The 19,444-nt window shown below is 45.0% G+C and overlaps 1 protein-coding gene across 4 annotated transcripts in view; it reads right to left on the bottom strand.

Annotated features, from left to right (window-relative positions):
• HS1BP3 (HCLS1 binding protein 3) overlaps positions 1 to 19,444 on the bottom strand; it is a 51,205-nt gene that overhangs the window by 23,220 nt on the left and 8,541 nt on the right. For all 4 annotated transcript variants that reach the window (XR_014581292.1, XM_083828258.1, XM_083828257.1 and 1 more), the window contains exons 3-4: positions 14,333 to 14,540; positions 11,842 to 12,064 (exon numbers count right to left, since the gene is read on the bottom strand). Coding sequence is in view for 3 of the 4 variants with exons in the window: in XM_083828258.1 (XP_083684384.1) it covers positions 11,842 to 12,064; positions 14,333 to 14,540 (431 nt within the window). In the remaining variant the exon portion in view is untranslated. The remainder of the gene's footprint in view (positions 1 to 11,841; positions 12,065 to 14,332; positions 14,541 to 19,444) is intronic.

The raw sequence follows: 19,444 nt of genomic DNA, 5'->3' as shown, positions 1-19,444 counted from the left end.
CTCCGGCTCTCAGATCCCAGGCTACACGAGACCTCATGGAGAGCTCTTCTCAGGATTAGCTGCTGTTGATTCACGGTGTGAGCCTGGGCGAGTAACTTCATCTTCTGGGCCAGCTTGCTGCCTCACAAATCCTGACTGGACTCAAATTATATTAGTATATAGTTGCATCTGGGGAACATCTGGTACAATTAAACCATCCAGTAAGTTGGCAGGATGTGGGAAATGAACTGGAGTTTGGTAAGTAAGGGGGATCTTTTATTGAATACACAGGGGAAGCAGAAATTATATCAGTGATCTGTGTCAGGAGGAGGGACTAGCGGAAAAGTGATAAAACAATGCCGGTGACGGCAGGGGAGCAGCAATTACAAACAACTGCACCATGTTTTAAGCTTCTGTTCCCCGCTGTTACAATGGCTGTGGCAATGCTGGGGGAAAGAATGATGATTTCATATGGAAAACACATCCCCAGGCCATTTCAGAAGCTGGGTTCGTAAGGAGAAGTGCTACAGCAGACCTTTCACGTGCCACACGGCTAGGAGAGAGAACCAATGCCACAGGACAGTGTGGCTGCAGCCATACAACACAGCAAACGCTGCCACGATGCCCGGTGCTGACTGCTGGGGCTGCCTTGTGCCCCTCACCGAGCCACTCTGCACAGCCCACCCGTCTCCTTTCTGCCCCCAAGGGAGGACACTGCTGCCTGCCTGGGATCTCCCCGAGGAAGGGAAGGGGCTCGAGGCTGGCAGAAACCCACAGCAGAGATGCCATGAACACGGGAGGCAGCACGTACACGTACAGGGCTGGGGCAGCGCTGTATCCACTTGGCGTTGGGTCTTCCCCTTCTCTCTGCAGCACCCCCGTAATTGCTTTTCTACATCTGGTTTTCAGATGGTTTCGAGGTGCCTGAAATAATAGGAGGGTTCTGCTAGAGCCCTGCAAAGCGATAGTCTGAGATGGAGGGTGCTTATGACACGGCTTGGGCCGAGAGAAGGCACGTGGTGGTGTTTGAAGGTGCAAAGCTTGGATCAGATATTGCCAGAGGACTGTGTACAGAGACAAAGCTGATGCAGTCTTCTTTTGGAAATGGCCCGGGGAGGGGTCCTGTGTGGCAGCCCCTGCCAGAAGAGCAGGTAAGCAGAGAGCAGAGGGAGTCTGTCCTTCACCACGCTGTCTGTCCATGGGGTCCAAGGATACCTTGGCAGCTTACCTATCACCCACTGGTAACATCCAGCTCGTAGTGCACAACAGCAGCACGGAGCCTCCCCGCCCTCGAGCAATGGTGCTGTGCTGCCAACAGCTGGCAGGCGCCCTGCAAACACAGCCAGTTCCTCCGCGAGGGGGGAAGAGTGAAGGATCCGGCATCTCCTTACGTCTCCCACCACCTCCCAAGGGCAGCTAAATGCTGCTCGTTGCCAGCAGACCGCAACGTTTCGGGACAGCCCCCAGACACCTCGCAGCCTTTCAGAGTTTATTCTCACTGCACCTCTCTGCAGCAGCGAATGCTGACGCTCTTTTGTTCACAGATTGGGAACAAAACGAGGTCCCGAAAACCAGAAGCGAGCAGCCTACAGCCTAAACAGGATGTCTTTGAAACAGAGAATTGAAACTAATTCCCCCGAGACCTTGGTCAGCAGCTCTGGACCGCATGCTTCTCCTTCACATCCGAGCATCCTGCCTTGCGTGGCAGTGCCCTCGTCTCTTGGCAGCACTGCTGAACAAATAAAAACAACTCCGATTAGTTAGGGGGTTGCTGGAAGAGCCCCTGAGGGAGGAAGGGAGGGTTAGCCCTCAGGAGCCTTTTTTGCTTATGTTTGCTTTTTTTTTTTTTAATGTATTACAGGAACACTGGTGCCATGCCTCTGTCACTCATAACCAACACGAGAAAGACGGATGACTTAGGAACAAGTTTCCAGGACAAGACCGTCATACACAGGAACAGCCTATGCTGGCAGATAACCCATCACGCTGATGAAAAATGAGACCTCTTTAGCAAATGGGTCTAGATAATGTTGTAAGGTGGTTTTGAGGGCAAGACATTGTGTTTTGTGCTTAATGATGCCTTCAAAAATGCCTCAGATGCGATTATAGGCAAAAAGCAATAAAGCAAGGCAGAGAAGAGGCTTGGAAATCTTCCACTCGAGCCACTCTGACCAGTTTGTGCGCCATGCCAAGGCAGTAGCAGTTATTACAGAAAATCATGGTTCAGAGAGCAGACCTCAGGAAATTGCCTGTACTAGCAAAAACCCAAGCCAAGACCTTTTCCAAGCCAGCTGAAACACCAGGGCTGGCCCCAGGGGCTGACCCCAGGAGCCAGGCTGCAAACTTGCTGCAAAAATGCCTCGGCACACGATGTCTGTCCTGTGAGTTTTGTGAATTATTGCTCTCCCAGATAATGCCTGGACATAGTTTAAGGATCAGTACATGTTCAGGGCCTTTTCTGTTTTGGATGTAGCCAGCTTGCTCTGGGTGTGGGCTGGAGGTGGCCAGCTTACTTTGGGGAGCAAGTAAGGAAAGGTTTTGAGTCTTACCCCAAATTTATTTAAAGTAATAGAAATCCTTTCTATCATTTTGATGACAATTCCTGTTAACAACAATCTGAATGTCACATTTCTGTGCAGAGGTGAACTTTTTCCCAGGCAGAGCTATGAAATCGGTTCTGTTCCTTTTACCAAAGGGATAATGGAGAGAGTAAACTTTCAAGTAACGTACCCAAGATGTGACCTGAGAAATTCAAGAGCAGAATAAAGAGCTGCAGAGTCCCAGATGTGTGTCTGTCCTTAAGGACATTCCTCCTTTTGCTGGCACTTCACATGACTCCAGATTTGGCCAAATGCTGCAAGGGGTAGGAGCAAGAGGCTGTGATCCCCCAGGTGTGTTAATTAGTACCAGCCTGTAGTTACAATGGATAATTCATGCATTTTTGGCACGGTTTTAGAGACTGCTTCCAGAAATGGTTTTCCAAACGCCAGTTCTTTGATCCTTTTAAACCAAGACAGAAATTTCTGCAGCAGGTCCGTGGGGAAAAGAGAACAATGGTTTTATTAAGTCTGCTGATTTAGGGACTTGACAGCATCAGATGAAAAGACAAGCAAGTCTCCCATCTTGATTTAAACTGAGCACACAGTCACCCCTCAGACAGCTTCTTCCAGAGCAAACCATTCTGTTATACGAGGTGAACAAAAAAACAACAGAGCACCTCTGAATCCATCCCTCATTAGTAGGCTGTCTCATCTACATGCAGTTCCCCGGGCCTGCTGATTAAAGATTTCCCGTGCCTCGGTGAAAGGCGCAGGCTAGTCAATGAGGTAATGCTTTTTTATTCTAATTAAGGACTTGAGTCATCCTATTATTGTAAAGTCCATGGAACAAAACATGTTTAAATCTGCCCAATTACATCATGCTCAATCCTCTTCCAAAGCAGAAATAATAAATAAATAAAAAAACCACACCACACTTTTGATTCTGTGTAGTTGTAAATTTCTCCTGTGCCCCTTCTGAAGGATCTCCTGCCTCCTACGAATCTGTCTCGGCTAACGAAGGACTTGCTTAACATGCCTGCAGAACGGCTCGTGGCAGCTTCTGCACGCCTTCATCGCTGCTCAGTTCTGCACTGCTACAGATGACCGCACACTGCCGTTAAAACAGGATGGGAAAATCAAAAGCTGAGAGTTCACTTACAGGACTGTGGGGATTATCTGAAAGCTGGTGCCAGCTAGTGGCAACGTTATTTGGTGCCAGCTCCCCATCGTTACTTGGCGCTAAAATTCTTTCATATACAGAAAAGTGCATGGCAGGTTTACATGCGCTGTGCTTTAACGCATCGAAAACAGTAAACCAGGTCCACTAAAAATCCCATGACATCCTTCTTAAAAGCAGCAGGATCTAATCCAGCGAGCTGGTCGAATTCCAAGCTGGGTGTTTGCATTCATACCGGCACCATTCCCCACGCACTTCTCGCTGAATTACCTGCTCTCTGCTCGGTGCCTGACGCTGCCGCGAGCTGCTGCGCTGAGCCCTCGCTGCGTTTTACCCCAGGTGGAGCTCCACTTGCCTTCCGCACGAAAACACCGCCGGATGGCACGCACAGATGTAAGGCTGCGCAGCCTATAGAGCTATTTGCAGTCCTCTGGGTTTAGGTTGATGGTATAAACACAAAATTACTATTTATAAAAGCCATTTAAATATATTCAGTGCTCTAATCAGAAAGAAAATGAAGCACATTAAAATAATTACTCCAGCTCCCTCCCAGCGGATCCTCACGTTCCAGCTGTGGATGTGCTGGAATCACTCAAGCCAGCCACGACAGAAACTCACCACTGAAGTTTAACCGAGGCAATTGCTTCAACATGTGAAGCAAAACCCGGGGAAACAATGACTGCATAATTTTATAGGGCCCAAAATCCGACGCTCGGCCAGGAAATATGAATGTAGATAAGGACAATGCTGGCATGGGGGAGGACTCTTAGAGGTTTTCCTTGGGTCAGGGAAGTGACTATTTGCAGAATAAAAGAAAAGACCGCGCAGCCAACCTCAGATCTGTGAGTTAAGCATCCTCTCCTCTCCAGTCTGAGTGCCCTAGCTCTGATCCCAAGGTACAGTTTCTTCTGCTTGCCAGAGGTGGATATACAGGAGGTTTTGTACATTCGCCTGTCAAATCCGCTCTCCTGAAGGATGTAACCCACAACTGCAAAACCAGTAGTTCCAGAAAATCTCAGTTTTCCTGAATGCACTTACATTAAGCTAGTGACTACCGCAAAAGAGCCGTGAGAAGAAGGCCGAGTCCTTCATTCATCAACCTCAGTTCCCCCGGTTGGGGAGTACAGCTACAAAAGCTTCTCAGTTCCACCCCACGGAGCCACGCAGACCTTGGTAGAGCTCTCCCAGGGAAAACATCTTCCCACACCCCAGAGCAATCACTCACGGGAGGAAACACTGAACTAATATGGATGTTTCTGTGAGATTCAATAGCTAAACATATGTTCATTTTCCACTGTTTTCTTTCGATCACCCTCAGCCTCCCATCTGGGGGGAGACGGCAAGTTTGGCAGAAAAGAAACACGTGGGAAGCTGTGCTGAAGAGACGGGATTAGAGACAGAAAGAAAAGGAAAGCTCATTCCATGATCTGTATATGGGAAAAGAACACTCACAAGGCATCTATAAATATAAATGAACTTCAGGACAGGCAAACTGGAGAGACTGAATTGCTGCAAGGAGAGAGCATCCCTGCCATCCTGTGTTACTCCCTCTCCACTCAATTAAGCCATCTCCAAGGAAAGGCTTTGAGTTTGCCCCTTAGAAGTGTTGAGAACAGACAATTCTGTGAAAAGGATATAAGGCTCATCCTTTATTTGGATGGGTAGGTAATTCACACTTTTTTGCTGTCTTTTCTTCTTGTTTTCCTCTCTTTGATGGGGAAGATTACTACATCAAACTACGTCCTTGGTTTTCGGAAAAAATTCAACTGCCAGAAACGTCTCAGTGGAAGGCTGACGGGGTTGTTTACTAGGATTTTGCACGTTGCCAATCCGACAGCAGCTGGATTGGACTTGAGACAAATACTTGTGTCACTTGGCAAAGTGCTGGTTGGGCATGCCTCGCAACCTAAACTTGTGACTCAACAAGTCGCAGAATATAAAGATCTGCCTGTTTAAATATCTAAAGGCTTCACAGCTGTGAGCACGGATGCACACCCTGCTAGGAAAACAAGGCTCTTTTTGTTTTTTGTTCATTGTTTTAACTATCTGAATTTCACTGAAGAAAACATAACCTGGATCTCCCCTCTTCTTTGATGTTCTGACACCCACACCCTCTCTCGTGGTCGGGACAGACAGGCAAGTGTTTCTGCTGCTGTGCATGAATCCTGCTGGGTTCAGAGAGGAAGGCATGCACCCACCTGGCCAGACCAAAAGGCAGTTGTGAATTTACGAGTTGCTGAAGAGTAGGAGGATGCTGAGGAGTGGAAGTAGCAGCTCAGGAGTATAATCCTGCCGACCAAGGAGCAGAAGGCACAGCAGCTGAACACACATTTTCACAAGTTTGGTCTAGACCATCTGTCCGGCAGACAGCAGCTGTGCCACGGCACTTCTGCAGCCTGCAGATATTCTCGTCGTCCTTTGAGGCACAAAGCCACCAGCAAGCACCCTGCCCTCACCTATTACAGCTCCGGGCACGCCATCAATAAAACCGCTTGGAAGGATGCAAAACGCAGGACTCCCCCGAAGCTGACTTCTGCCTCTGGGTGAGCCATTCTCAGCTGCCCAGTGTTTCTGGCAGAGGAAGCACGATGAAATTTTGCCACCCGTTTCTCCCCCAAAGACTAAAAGGCTGAGGCCAGCCTAGGGCACAACAGGGAAGAAAAGGAAAGGCGAGGCAACACTGGGATGAAAGCTCAGGAGTCAAACCCTTGCGTGGCTGCCATTAGGATGCAACCCAGCAATAACTGCTGGCTCGTGCACCAGCAGCCCTCCTCCAGCAGCCCGCCTGGCTCTGCAGGGCCCTGGCACAGCCAGGGCTTGCTGCCTGGCTGCTCCCTCCCCACCAAGCTGTTGCTAAAAGCCATTGCCCTCTTTGTCTGCAGCCAGAAAAGGTCCTGAGTCCTTTAATAATCCCCTCACCAACCAAACCCAGTGATGACAAACCTCTGGCACCAGCGGTGGTTGAGCTTGACCACAACAACAACGAGCTACAAGGCTTTTAAAAGCTTTTGGCAGCAGGACCCCAAAGGGTCAGCCCTCACCGGCCCCATCCCTTCCGACCTGGTGTCAGGAGTTAGCTCCATCTATGTTTACACACGACAGATGCAAGGCTCCGATCCGCCCATGTGCCTTCACTCCTCTGGGAAGGGACAAAACGGGATGAGGAGAAGCCACGAGGGGAAATCCGCTGAAACAACAGGAAAGGGAGAGAGTGGAGACAGAAGCTCTTACGGACCCACGAGGAGACAGAAGAGCTCTTGCCTGGGGAATACCCACCTCATGGCCCCAATGCAGCCTGCCAGGAAAAATCGTGGGCTGAGGGAGGATATGCTGTCATTGCAAGGTTTAGGGAGGCAAAGGAAAAAGGACGGAAGGGAGGGAACGTGGAAGAGAGGCTCCGGTGAGGGGTGCTAAGAGCTGATGGAGGCAGGGAAGCACAGGAAAAGGTGGGTTCTCCGAGCTGGAGAACAAATATTACCTCACAATTTAATTGTAGCCGAAGAAATGCATGCACAGGGCTGTTGCATGCTTTAACCCATGAAGTCCTCATGTTTTTTATCATTGCTGCTGTGTTCAGAAAAGCTGGTTCTGAGCCATTTTAATCAGCTGCCGTCTCAAGCTTATTGGGCTAAACTGAATACATGTACAAAGTCAGTTTTAAAGTGAGAGGAGAGAGATGTTAGAGCTCTTGCCTTCAACCTACACACAATAAAACTGCACAGCTCATCCACAGAGGGAGAAGACAAAAACCCAGCTCGCTTACTGTGATGTGTTTTAAATTTGTTTTGAGATACAGAGGTAGAAATGTCTAACACGGTCCTTCTTGGACCAAGTGGAAGAAAAATCCACAACTGGTTGCCTGGATTCCCCACAGAAAGCAAAACCCCAGGAAACCCTCAGGGCAAATGGAGAAATGGAGAGCAAACAGGGCAGCAGGCAGAAAGCTAACTCTTGTGGACAGAGCAGCTCAGGGCTATACTTTGTGTTTTTTTTTTTGAATTGCTTCACACCCTGGGCCTGAGCACAGGTCCCTGGTGCTCTCCCGGCACGGGACAACCTGTCTTCTCCCAGCCCATCCTAATCACAGCCCAGGAGACAGCGCAGGCCAGCAGTTATTTCCAGGGGCATTCTGAGCACAGCACACCTCACCCGGAGGGCAGGGGAACCTAACAGCACAGACGCAGCCAGACAATGCCCAGACAGCCTCAGCCAACGGGGCCCAGCACTGCTGAGTTTACTAGCACTGATGCCATCCGAGAATCTTGCTTCACAGTTCTCTCTTTGCTCCGCGCAAATCTTTTCTCATACCATTGCACATTACACCTTTTACCACTGCAGAATTTTCAGCAGTATCATCAAAAATATCCTGCCTGTGGATGAATAGCTCCTGCTATTCTCGTGGCTGTCTTCCACACCTTTTCCTTTAGAGGATTAGCCTCTTTTGGATCCAGTTCCCTTGCTTTTTTTACTCTAGAAGGTATGACAGTTGGAGAAACCCCTGCAAATTGTGACTAGCCACACAGTAATATTTTGTAATTTACCAGAAAACCCTTTAAGATTCAGCACTGCTAAAAGATACTGCACCTCTAAAAACCAACACATACGGTTGAAAATGCTACTGTAGCCTATTGAGTACTTAAAAATAGATATCTGCAAATATTAAGACAGGTGGATTTAGAAAAGAGTGATAAACAGCAGTATTGCTTTCACTTTAAGGACAACAACAGAGAGAAAAAGGGAAGTCAATATACCTAATATTTTCCCTATGATGTAGAGTAAAATATATATCTGATTTTCCACTCTAAAGGGATTAAAACATTTTAATAAAGGATTATGGCTTACCAGAAAAAAACAACAATAGATGCTAGCTTTAAAAGAGATACTTTGGCTAAGAGAGCCCTATGACTTACAGGTAACTGTACACTTACCCTGCAAAATAAAATGAAATAGAGCTTGAAATGTGTCAGTGCTACAAAAGCGAGTACAGTACATTCATTCCCCACTGCACAGCTGATGTTAAAGGACTATCTTACTCAGTATTAGGAGTGCTTTTTCTTACAGGACCTGTATATTCTGCCCAAAGCTGAAAAGGTCTCTACAAATGTCCACAAAAACTTGTAGAGTAACTGGTGACAACACACGGGCATAAAAATACTCCAAACTCTCAAGAAAGGGAGAAGAGGAAAAAGTACACCTCCTGAAGTCACGTTTCAGCTGAATTTCAGCACTGCACCCCATAAATGTAACCTAATTTTGAGTACCTCTAATTCTAGGAAGAAAAATGCCTGGAAAAAATAAGGGGGGAGGGGGAGAGTTAAAAGCTGCAAGCTTAATCAGAAGCATTATGGTTTTTGAAATGTTCCTGATTTGGACAAGAAAACGATGCTTTCTGTTGTTAGGGATCCCAGACATGGCCTAAGATCACTCTGCAAACACAGAGAGTAAGCTTTTGAGCATGAAAATCATACGGCAAAGAAACCCCGAGTAGGTTTGCAGGCCACCCTTTACAGCCACAAAAGCTGAAGAACATGGAATTGGCAAGTGAGTCGCCCACCAGACATGAAAGAGCAACTCGGCCCCAGCCCTGAATACGAGGAAGAGACCAGCACAACTGGGACATCTCCTCCAGGGAAAAGGAGCCTGCCATTACCAGCTTCCACCTGGATGATCACCGGTAATCCAAAAACAGAAAAAAAAGGCCCTAGTTTAGCATTTTACTCCCAAGGTCAGTACATTTAACTGGCTATCTGGTGGTTGAGCAGCACAGCAGCAGTGCTGGGCCCAATCCAAGTCGCAGCCTTCTGGCCCAGGAGGAGAAGTTGTTACCAAATGAAGCATGCTGACAACATATGGAGGCCTCTGCTACTGGAGCAGTTTCATCCTCATCCAGAAAGAAAAAAAAAAAACAACAGTAAGATTATGCCAGACACATGATTCAGTTTAGGTCAGAGCTCTGCTACTCAAAAGAACCTTGGCTACTGCTATTGCTCGCAATGGACGCCAGTCCATTGTTTCAGTGCTGACTTCACATTTTTTTCATTTTTATTTTTATTTTTTAACAGGGGTAAGGACTGTGGATTTTTTTTAACCTGAATTATGCATGTGTTAGGGAACTGTGTAGTACTAACCATATTTATCTAGTCTGTATCACCTACTTTTTTACTCATCCCCATCGCAAACTAACCTTAAGCATGCCTGAAGCTGTGAGTCCTGCAAGTTCCTTCTTTAAGGCATGTAAGCACCTATGATTTTGAGGGCATGGAAGATACCCTACATTGGTCAATCCAGAAATGGCCATTCACTGACAATTAAGCTCCTGTCTTTGTCCTCTTACCTTGACACCTACTATTACTAGATGGCATAAAGCTGGGATACAATGTTTTGAATTAAAAATATCTTCTGTGGAAGCTGGGTGAGTTAGAGGAGAATAGAAACAATATAAAATCAGATTCAGGATTCTTATTTCCATGTTTATATTTCTGCTGTGACACTGTACATGTGAGATTTAAAAGCATAATAATAAATACATTCCAAGAGGCTTTTTATAGATAGCTAACCACTGACTTAGAGTGAAAAACATCTGACTGCATGACATGTCATACTGCAGCACTGTACCTCTTAATACCGTATTTCTTCTTCTATAAACAAAATTATTCTGATTCACTAAGAATTCTGCTCTCAAAAGGAATGGAAGCAATAAACTAAATGAGGATTAAATACCAGATCTTTTCATCCTCCAATGCATTAAAAGAGCAAAATAATCAGACTTTCAAATGCTATGTCAAACTGTGAGAGGCAGGAAAAAAAATATCTTGCTTGTTTTGGCACAGCAAATTCTTTACAGCTTATACTTGTTGTAAGTCTGAAAATACAACATTGCATTTGCTAACCCAATAGATCATTTTCCTATCCAAAAAAGGACAGCTTCTTTTATAAACTCTACCAACTAAGGACCATTTTGCGGGAAGTACTGCTTTATCAAGCTTTTCATTGTAAATAGTTGCTTAACTTTTTAAAACTCCTCTTCAACAAAGGAATGATTTTGATGCTGAGTAATTAAGCACACACTTTGTCAGAAGAATAATATTTAAAGTTTCCTGGTGATATGTAAAGGATGAAATATCTCAAGTAAAAAGGACACTGTCTGGATGCCAACAATTAAATGTGGTTTTATTACCAGAAGCAAAGTCCAAATGGTGCTTCCAGAATTAATCATTTGTGGTTGACCTGACTTCAGTGTGAGAGACCCAGGCTTAGAACCCGGACTGTTGTAAGTGAATTAGAACGTGAAGGCCACTCCACAAACGATTCAAGGTAACGGGGAAACACCAAGAGAGAGTTCTGGCTTGTTACTATCAGTGCTTTTGGGGCCTTCTCTACTTGGGCATCTAAAGCTTGAGAAACACTAAAAAAAGTAGTCACTACTCATGATCTCAGCCACTGAGAAAACAAATATGCTTCTCATGCTTTTGGGAATTAAGTGAGAAATTCCATCTTGAAGTGGCAATGGCTTTCTGAAAATTATTGGGCAGGTAAGCAAACCCAGATACGAACTTCAGCAAGCTTTGATTCAATTGTTCTGTTTCTCAGGCTGTTGTTGCTTATGCCTTAGAGGCATTTAGCACATGACATCTTGAGAAAAGGGCAGGAAGAAAGAAAGCCTATATGTGAACATCCTGATTGATGCATTGGCTCTTTTGGTCTTCACGCTGCTGTAACTTCACATCGCTCTGGATACCAGCCAGCTCAGGAGCAGTTCCAGACACTGTCAGCACCAGTGCACTCCAGAGAGGCACATCCAATGGAGCCCAGGGGCTTTGCGTTTTGTGGTGGCACCCTGCAGTGTCCACTGAAGTGCTTACTGCAGCTGAGACTGTAATCAAGGCATTCTCAATGTCTCTCTCTCACCCGGATTCCCTGAGGCATGCGCTAAAGAGGCACTACAAAGTCTCTTCCCTCTACAGAGGCACTTCTTCATGAACTGGATAGGAACATAATATGAGAGGCCTCTTTTCCTCTGTGAAATTCAATTGAATGTGGTTGATTTTACAAAAAGGTTGGGATGAGAGGACAGTGACATGGAACAGCCATATTTGCTTAGAAAATTGGGCTAAAAATTAAATAACAAAGGTACTGAGTCCATACCTGATTATACCAAGAGGGTCTAAATCTTCTTCCTCTTCTTCCTCCTGTTCCTCTTCTTTCTTCTCACATTTTTTGGCACTCTCCACTGATGCAAGCTCTGAAATTAAGTCAGGTGTCTGTTCCTCTTTGAAAAAATCCAATGTCTCATTTTCTTCATCTTCTTTCTCTTTGTCATCAGGAATGTTTTTACCCTTGAAGTCAATGACACTAGTAGATTTTGTCCCTGCAAAATACAATTACGGATGCAAAACTGAATACACAGGACAACAGTCGTGTTCTATTTCATGCCTGGCACCTGTTCCTCGTGATTTTGTCTGGGGAATGATGTATATGATCAGCTTTTGTGAAACTTCTAATATTCCCAATTCTCCCTTCTATCCACTGATGTGTCATTATATTTCTGGTCTGTTTACTGATTTAAAAAAGTCAAGTAGAGAAAGACAGGGGAAATGAACTTTATCTAAAACACATGCTTATTTATGTTCCTTCTATAGTCAATGAAAACAATAGAATTTTCCGCTGGTGACTCATCGCATCCAAAGACAGTTGTCTGAGAATAAGTATCCCTCTGGAGTCCCTGTTTTTCTCCATTGGCTACAGAGGGGCCTAAATACTCTGCTCAGATGTAGATAGCTAACCTTCATATAACTAGAAGAGATAAAGTCCACTTTTTGTTACTGATTTAATTCATTTGGGCTAAAAGTACAGCACTGGACAGTGTGAAAAATAATTTCCATGGCAGCAATTTTGATTTACACTCAAAAATGAAGCCTGAAGCTCTAATCTCCTTCAGTACGCAAGATGCAAACTGAAAGATGCAATTTGACCAAGTCTTCTCACCGTACTTGGTATATGCAAAGCCCAGAAGAATGAGGAGAGCGTAACTATTCCATGCTGTGGAGTCTCTGGATGTTCAGGAAACCAACCTAAAGTAATGAGACTAGCTAAAAATAGGCTAGCTGAAAAAAAACCTATTGATAGATAAAATTCATGGCTTCATGCTTTTGACTGTTAAACTAACATGGCATGTGAGACAAATCTCACCCAGCTTTTCATGCCTGCATGTGCTTAATCAGCTAGGGCAGAATTGGGTAACTAAATGCGTGTGCCTACACTGAACAAGCGGTCTTTTCCTCCCTTTATAGGCAAGGGAGCGCAGGTCACGGTAGGCAGTGGAGGTTAGGATGCTGCATGTAGACATCTATGTTTTACCATGTTAATTCTACCTAAATACCTCTGAATATATTGACTATATCTCCAATGTCTGTCAGGAAGGTACACTTGCTTGAGGATCTGCAGTGTATGTACTGAATTCCACCTGGGTTGGTAGGGTGAGACATATTATTCTAAGGCAGACTTTGATGAGCAGGTCACGTTACTTGCACACAATCTGTCCAAGAATCTAGAGACAGTCCAGACTAATTCAGATGTAGACATCTGTACCATATACAGCAAAGCCTCATGCAACATGAAATCTAAATTCTCTGTGCAAGGGGTCTGCTTTCAAGAAAATACTGATGAGAGGAGAGGAGGTTTGAGAGAACTCTCAAACCTTATTTGGCACAATCCTTTTCCTAAAATGATGTAATTTTGCCCCCCTTTACTGTAGGAAGCTGCTTTCAATTGTGAACTTCATGCTTGATAGAGATTTAGTCACAGGGATGTGCTCTTGCCAGTCTCACAGAACTTCTAACCTGGCCACGCTTCACATATTTGCAAAAGTGGCAGTTCACACATGATGACTTGTTAGCACCTTGCAACTTCATTTCCTTAAAACTAACACTACACTGAGAATCCTGCACAGCACCAGGAGTGCTCCCTGCTCAGCAACTCTCAGCTGAATTAAGAGCAGAGAGTCCATCTGTTCCATTTATTCACCAACTCCCTTCTCTGCCCAAGGAACATAAGAAAGGGTCTGTATGAATTATTGGAATGGGCAACAAGAATTGGACATGAGGCTAAGTAAAATTATATATAAAAAAAAGGCCAGAGAATAGGTTTAACTAAAAAAGTATCAGACTTTTACTCAAATATTTTTCAGGGTCAATAGTACCCACTTCAGCAAGTCCTAGTAGTTTTATCAGGAATGAAAAACAGGCAAAACATGGAGCAGTCGTTCACTAAAGGAGCCCTGCACTGCCATTTGAGGGTCCATCACTCCACTGACAATAAATGATTATTTAGCCTTCTAAACTCACACATTCTGAATTACAGCTTTGGTATATGCCTAAGGGAAATGAGAGAGGGTGCAATGGCTATCTTCAAAGTAAGCATTGTGGCATCAGTGCTTCTGAGCAAGGCGTGTGTCCACTGGAAAGAAGGGAAAATAACAGCAAACATGACTATGCACCACTATAGGTTCACAAGAGAATATTTCAGCAACAGCCTTTACTCTGGCATTCTCTAGTTCTTCACTACCTAAGTCAATTCCTTAATACTGCTTGTATTAAGCACGTTCATGAGAGAGGGGACACTCACATCTTTTAGTTACCTAAAAATTCCAGTAACTCGGGACACACTGCTAGATCCTCGTCTTTTGAGATGAATTTCATGATATCATTGAACATTGCTCTTCGTTCCCAGATGTCAGATTCCCCCACGAAGAGAACTTTTCTAGGCAAGGGTGGAAGAGAAACCTGTGGATACCGTGCTGCCAGTCTGTGGTAGAGCTCTTCTATCTCGCTGTACTTCTTGGAGACCTGCAATAAAACATGTTGTCTGGGTAAGTTTCTTTACAGGCAAGAGGGAAACATGTGCAGCAGGCAACAGGTTAAGCACTGTGAAACATTAAACCTGGAAACTGAAGTAGAAAACATGTATTACCAAGGAGATTTACATAAAGCCAGGTAAGAGCCTGTTATCTCCACAGTGAATCCCCAAACACTGTTGCTGGTCGTCTAATTCTGTTATTAAAATCCGCTCCCTATTGAAATAGAAGCTCATTGCCAGGTACCCAGCATCCATTTGCCTGACTCATCAGCTAATTAAATACCGGGAAGATCACTGCTCCAGATACTTTTCTCTGACAGCAAAAATTCTTGTCCACTAAAAATGAGCTATTTGGTGACCAGCTCCAAAAGTCAGGAGGCAAAGCCAGGTACGTGCCTGATGGAGAAAGCAGCGTGAATCTTTTCACCCCTATGCCAGAAGGCAGATTTCTCAGCCCTGGTGGGCTTTGGTGTGCTTCTGGCTGTTGAGTCCTAAACAACTGGCACATTTGCTGCCCTGCACAGCACCTAATACAGAAACCCAAGGGCACAGACCTCAGCTGATCCCTGACTCTTCAGTTTATCCATGAGAAAATGAAAACGACTTGGTCATGGCCTACAGATTCTTATACCAAAAGAAATTGCCAGCAGCGGAGTCATTCCTACTAGAAAGACAGGAGAAATAAGGCCCATGATACAAGGAAAGCAATAACCATGGGAATGCTGGTTAGAAATAGGGTGGTTTCTATGCCACAGTCGGTTTTGAATTCAGGACTGCAAACCAATATGCAAAAAAAAAAATCTAATCATGCAAACAAAACACTCTCTAACTGACATTAGAGGCATAATGGAGAGTGACTGTCATGCTATGTGACTGTGGTATTATACAGACAAAATATTCATCTTGACGCTCCACAGCCCTCAAACCTATTAGTGTGTCTCAATGAACACAGAGCTATACAAAAAACAAAACAAAACAACAGCCCCAAAACTAGTGCTAGCAGAGAGCGTATGGGACAGATCCTGTGCTAGGGTGCAACACTTACCTTCCTGTAACACGTTCTGGTGTACTCTAGTGGAGTGAATCTCAATTAATACTGTGCTTGAAAAGATGGAGAGACTCGAGCACCACATCTTGGGTTGGAAGAAAGCAGAACACTTCCACCAACACGGTGATAACAGAAAGTCAGCCCAACAAAAAGCACTGAAGTAACAGAGACAAGTTTAGATTAACCCAGAATCTATCCACTACACCTCGACTAGCAAACTAAAAAGTATCAGGGCATATTCCCACTAAGTGGAACTTGATAGTGGAACTTGTCTCCTGGAACCTGATAGCGCCTGGCACAGCTTTGACCCTGGGCAGGCAGCACTCCCTCAGCTAAATTTTTCCGTCCAAGGCTTAGCCTGGTGCACAGAGCACTCAGCAGCCATTTGGGTACTGCTAGCCATTGTAAGAAAGTCCTATACCGTGGCTGCAGCCAGACTGTGCTAGCTGCCCTCCAGGCCAGAGAGCAGGCTCCGACATTAACAGACACACCCAGACTAGTTTACTTAACCAGACATCGCCATAAAGAACAGTAACCAGCCTAGCTTTCATGCTTCCCTGCCTTTCGGAGTAATTATCAACCACGCTAGGTGATTTGAAAAATGTTTGCATTTCGGTTGGACAAGGATCACTCCGGGTTCAGTGTCCACTAATAAAAGGCAAGCAGCCCTATCAGAAAGATCTGAAGCACAAAAACAAACCTGACTTGACAGGGGAATGAGAAACAAGGATTTTAGACTTGCCTCCTGTATTCAGCACAGGCAAATGCAAGCGACATTGTCCTCTGCAAGCAGGATCTGCCATGCAATTCAGCAGCCAAGAACTAAAGTGAAGGCAATAAAGAGGTGTTCCCAGGATAACATGATCCTCCGTTTGAAAGATACCCCAAAAACAGAGGGGAAAGCAAATCTGGAATTTCTGAATTGCTGTACATTTTCAGTCTGCTAGGTCCCAGTAGCACTCAGAACAGGGTATGATACCAGGCTGCCTTCCAAACACACCGTGTAAGGGCAGTGAGGAAATCACCGAAAATACTTCTGAAAAATAAACAATATTATGCTCTGCCCAGAAAAAAAAAATCAAGTCTGATTTGTGAAAAATGTCTAACATCTAATTAATTGCAATAATAAATAACACATTAATGTCTGAAAGCATGAGAAGACAGCAGCCAATCAAGAAGACCACGCCAAAACAGCTTTACAATACTCCAAAAGGAACAGTGAACTGAGACATAAAAACTTATTTCTCTCCCCTCTCAATTTTCATTCCTCCTCTATCAAAATCCGTAAGTTATTCATAAATCTCAATTTATGCCTAATTACGCCACTAAACCTAAAGTAAACGCACGCCCTCCCTCGCATCCCATTGCTAACCGAGCCGTTGTAAATCTGCGTGGGCTCCGAAGCACCAACCACAGCATGCGACGCAGCGTGCACAGCGTAATAACATTATATCCAAAGCACACTGACGTACTGCCCAAAAGCCTGCAACACACCCTGCAAACCAATATCCAGCAGTGTGGGGATGCCCTCTGCTGGGATAACCGACCATCCATACAAGCTGTGAAACCTCCAGCCCCCGCCAGCTCTCTGCCTCCTGTACCTGGTGGCTCTTCTTCATCTTCGTTCAACGCTGTTGTCATCTCTGCTGCGTTTCCAGCACCAAAACCAAGGCAGTAAGACTGGCGGACGGTACCAACCTCAGTCCTGGTGCATGTGGCTCTCCCTGTCCCAAAGCAGCAGCACCGCAGGGGTCTTGCACAGCACTGGCGAGGTCTCACAGGGTTCTCAAGTCGAGAACCCACGGCATTTGCACAACTTCCTGGTCAAGAAGGTGGCCCTACCACGACCATTTCTGACCCTTGCAGTTTGATGTCCTCTGACAGTCTTCCAAGAGAAAGGCACATCAGCACATGGCAAAATTAAATCTTGCTTTTCCTGGTTACCTTTCACAACCCTTTGAAATGAGGCGATGGTTTCTGTGGTCCAAAACGTCAGGTTAAAAAACAAAATGTTGCTCTAAAACCTGTGTCATCAATCCTAATCAGGAAACCAAATCCCATTTGATTAACACTAAAATATTTGTCTTATGTTACCTGTAGTTCCTCTAGGTCTTGATCCTGCAATTATCCTCTCCCCTCCAAGCCCCTCTCTGAACTCACACGAATGCTGCTGAGCCAAAGCCCCACCTGCTGAAGTCAGCCCGAGTGCACCGACTTCAAGGGGGTTCTGTCAAGTCACAGTATCAAAGGCTCGATCTACTTAACTTCAAAAGAGTTAATCATGCAAATACAGCAAAGGATGTGCATATTTGCCGGGTCAGGACCCTATTTGCCTGTAACAATTAACATTCTACACAGAACTGAAAGAGAGACAGGGATGGGCTGAGTGGTTTTTTGCACCGGCAACAGATAAGATGAATACGATCAAACATAGCTAGAAGGCTAAGAAAACCACCGGGAAGTTCAAAGTGAAAGCCTGAAGTTTGCTGCTAATCCCTCAAATCTCATGTGTGTGTCTTGCCCCCTTCTTCACAAGAACCTCGTGTGTGAAAGGACGCGCACCAAAGTGCCTGTAGGACACGAGCCTGGGACCCTCAGATGTGCAGGGGAGAATCCCATCCCACTCAGTGTTAATGGGGTTTAATGCCTCCTTTCCCTAGGCTCCTTTTAATGCCCCATTTCTGACCTCAAACTTGGCTTCATATGCTTTTTATATACAGAGTGGATTTCAAGGAAATGGAGGCCTCAGAGCTAACTTTGGCCAGCCAGCGTACGCGAGTGAAGAGCGCGCCTGATTTTACAGTATCTCATGAAATACATACGGCTAACGTGACTTTCTTTTTAAAAAGCCCATGTCTTACCACTGTCACAAGATGGAGGTACGGCAGCATTACGCTTTCAAACAACCAGCAGCTTCGGGTACAGGAGCGGAAAGCATCCCTCCTCACAGAAAACACAAACCGAGCTTTCACAGCACTCTTCCAAGTTAAGCCGTACCAGAATCAGTGTTGCTTGGTGACCTCGCGGGTATGCATTACAGCAGACTTTAATTACACGACCACATGCTGTTCTCCCCACCTGTTTTACCGAGCAGAAGAGCAAGCACTCTAATATTTCTTTTTTAATGAACATGAATTCTTAACGGCCCCTGAACCTATTGCCACACTGAGCAGTTTCTCTTTTCCCCTCACATCCCCGAGGCTGTAACGGGAAGGAATACATCTTCACAACGTACCTGTACGGTCAGGAAATGACAGCCCCAGCTTGCAGATTTTGAAGCCCACAGAAAGAAGGCCAACATATGCAAAGAGGCAATACTGAAAGCATAGACAAATACACACCCACATATTTTACTCCCTCGTTTTATGAGACAAAGGCAGTCCTGTAGTAAATTCCTCCGAAAAAACATGTTGTGCCTGTCAAACACCAGTAGTTATTTGTTCAGCTCTGAAAAAGAACGAACCTGACTAACAAATGTAACTTGTAAAAGAGAAGTAATTAAACTAGGCACAAACAGAATGAGAAGGCACTATAGGTTGGGTGGGTTTTTAATTAGGCTGGGAAGAGGGAAGTTAATTGTGAAAAAAAAAAGGTAAGGTGTGGCTAGAAGAAAAGCAGTCAAGATAAACAAAGCCTTTTATTCTTCTCACAGAAAATGGTAGATCTACAGGCAATAATTGTTACCTTTGCAGCAGTACCTTATGCAGTACAAAAGATAAAACCAACTTCATTGTTTCAATGGGACAAGAGGATTCTGACCTTTGAAAGAAATGCAGCTGAGTTTTCCTTTAATTACCAAATATAACCTCAAGGTTAAGCAGTCCTACAACCCATCTGCTGTATATT

This window comes from Anser anser (genome assembly GCF_964211835.1).
Source record: "Anser anser genome assembly, chromosome: 3".
Taxonomy (NCBI): domain Eukaryota; kingdom Metazoa; phylum Chordata; class Aves; order Anseriformes; family Anatidae; genus Anser; species Anser anser.
The sequence above is the reverse complement of the archived record's forward strand: the minus strand, read 5'-3'. Positions and strand labels throughout refer to the sequence as shown.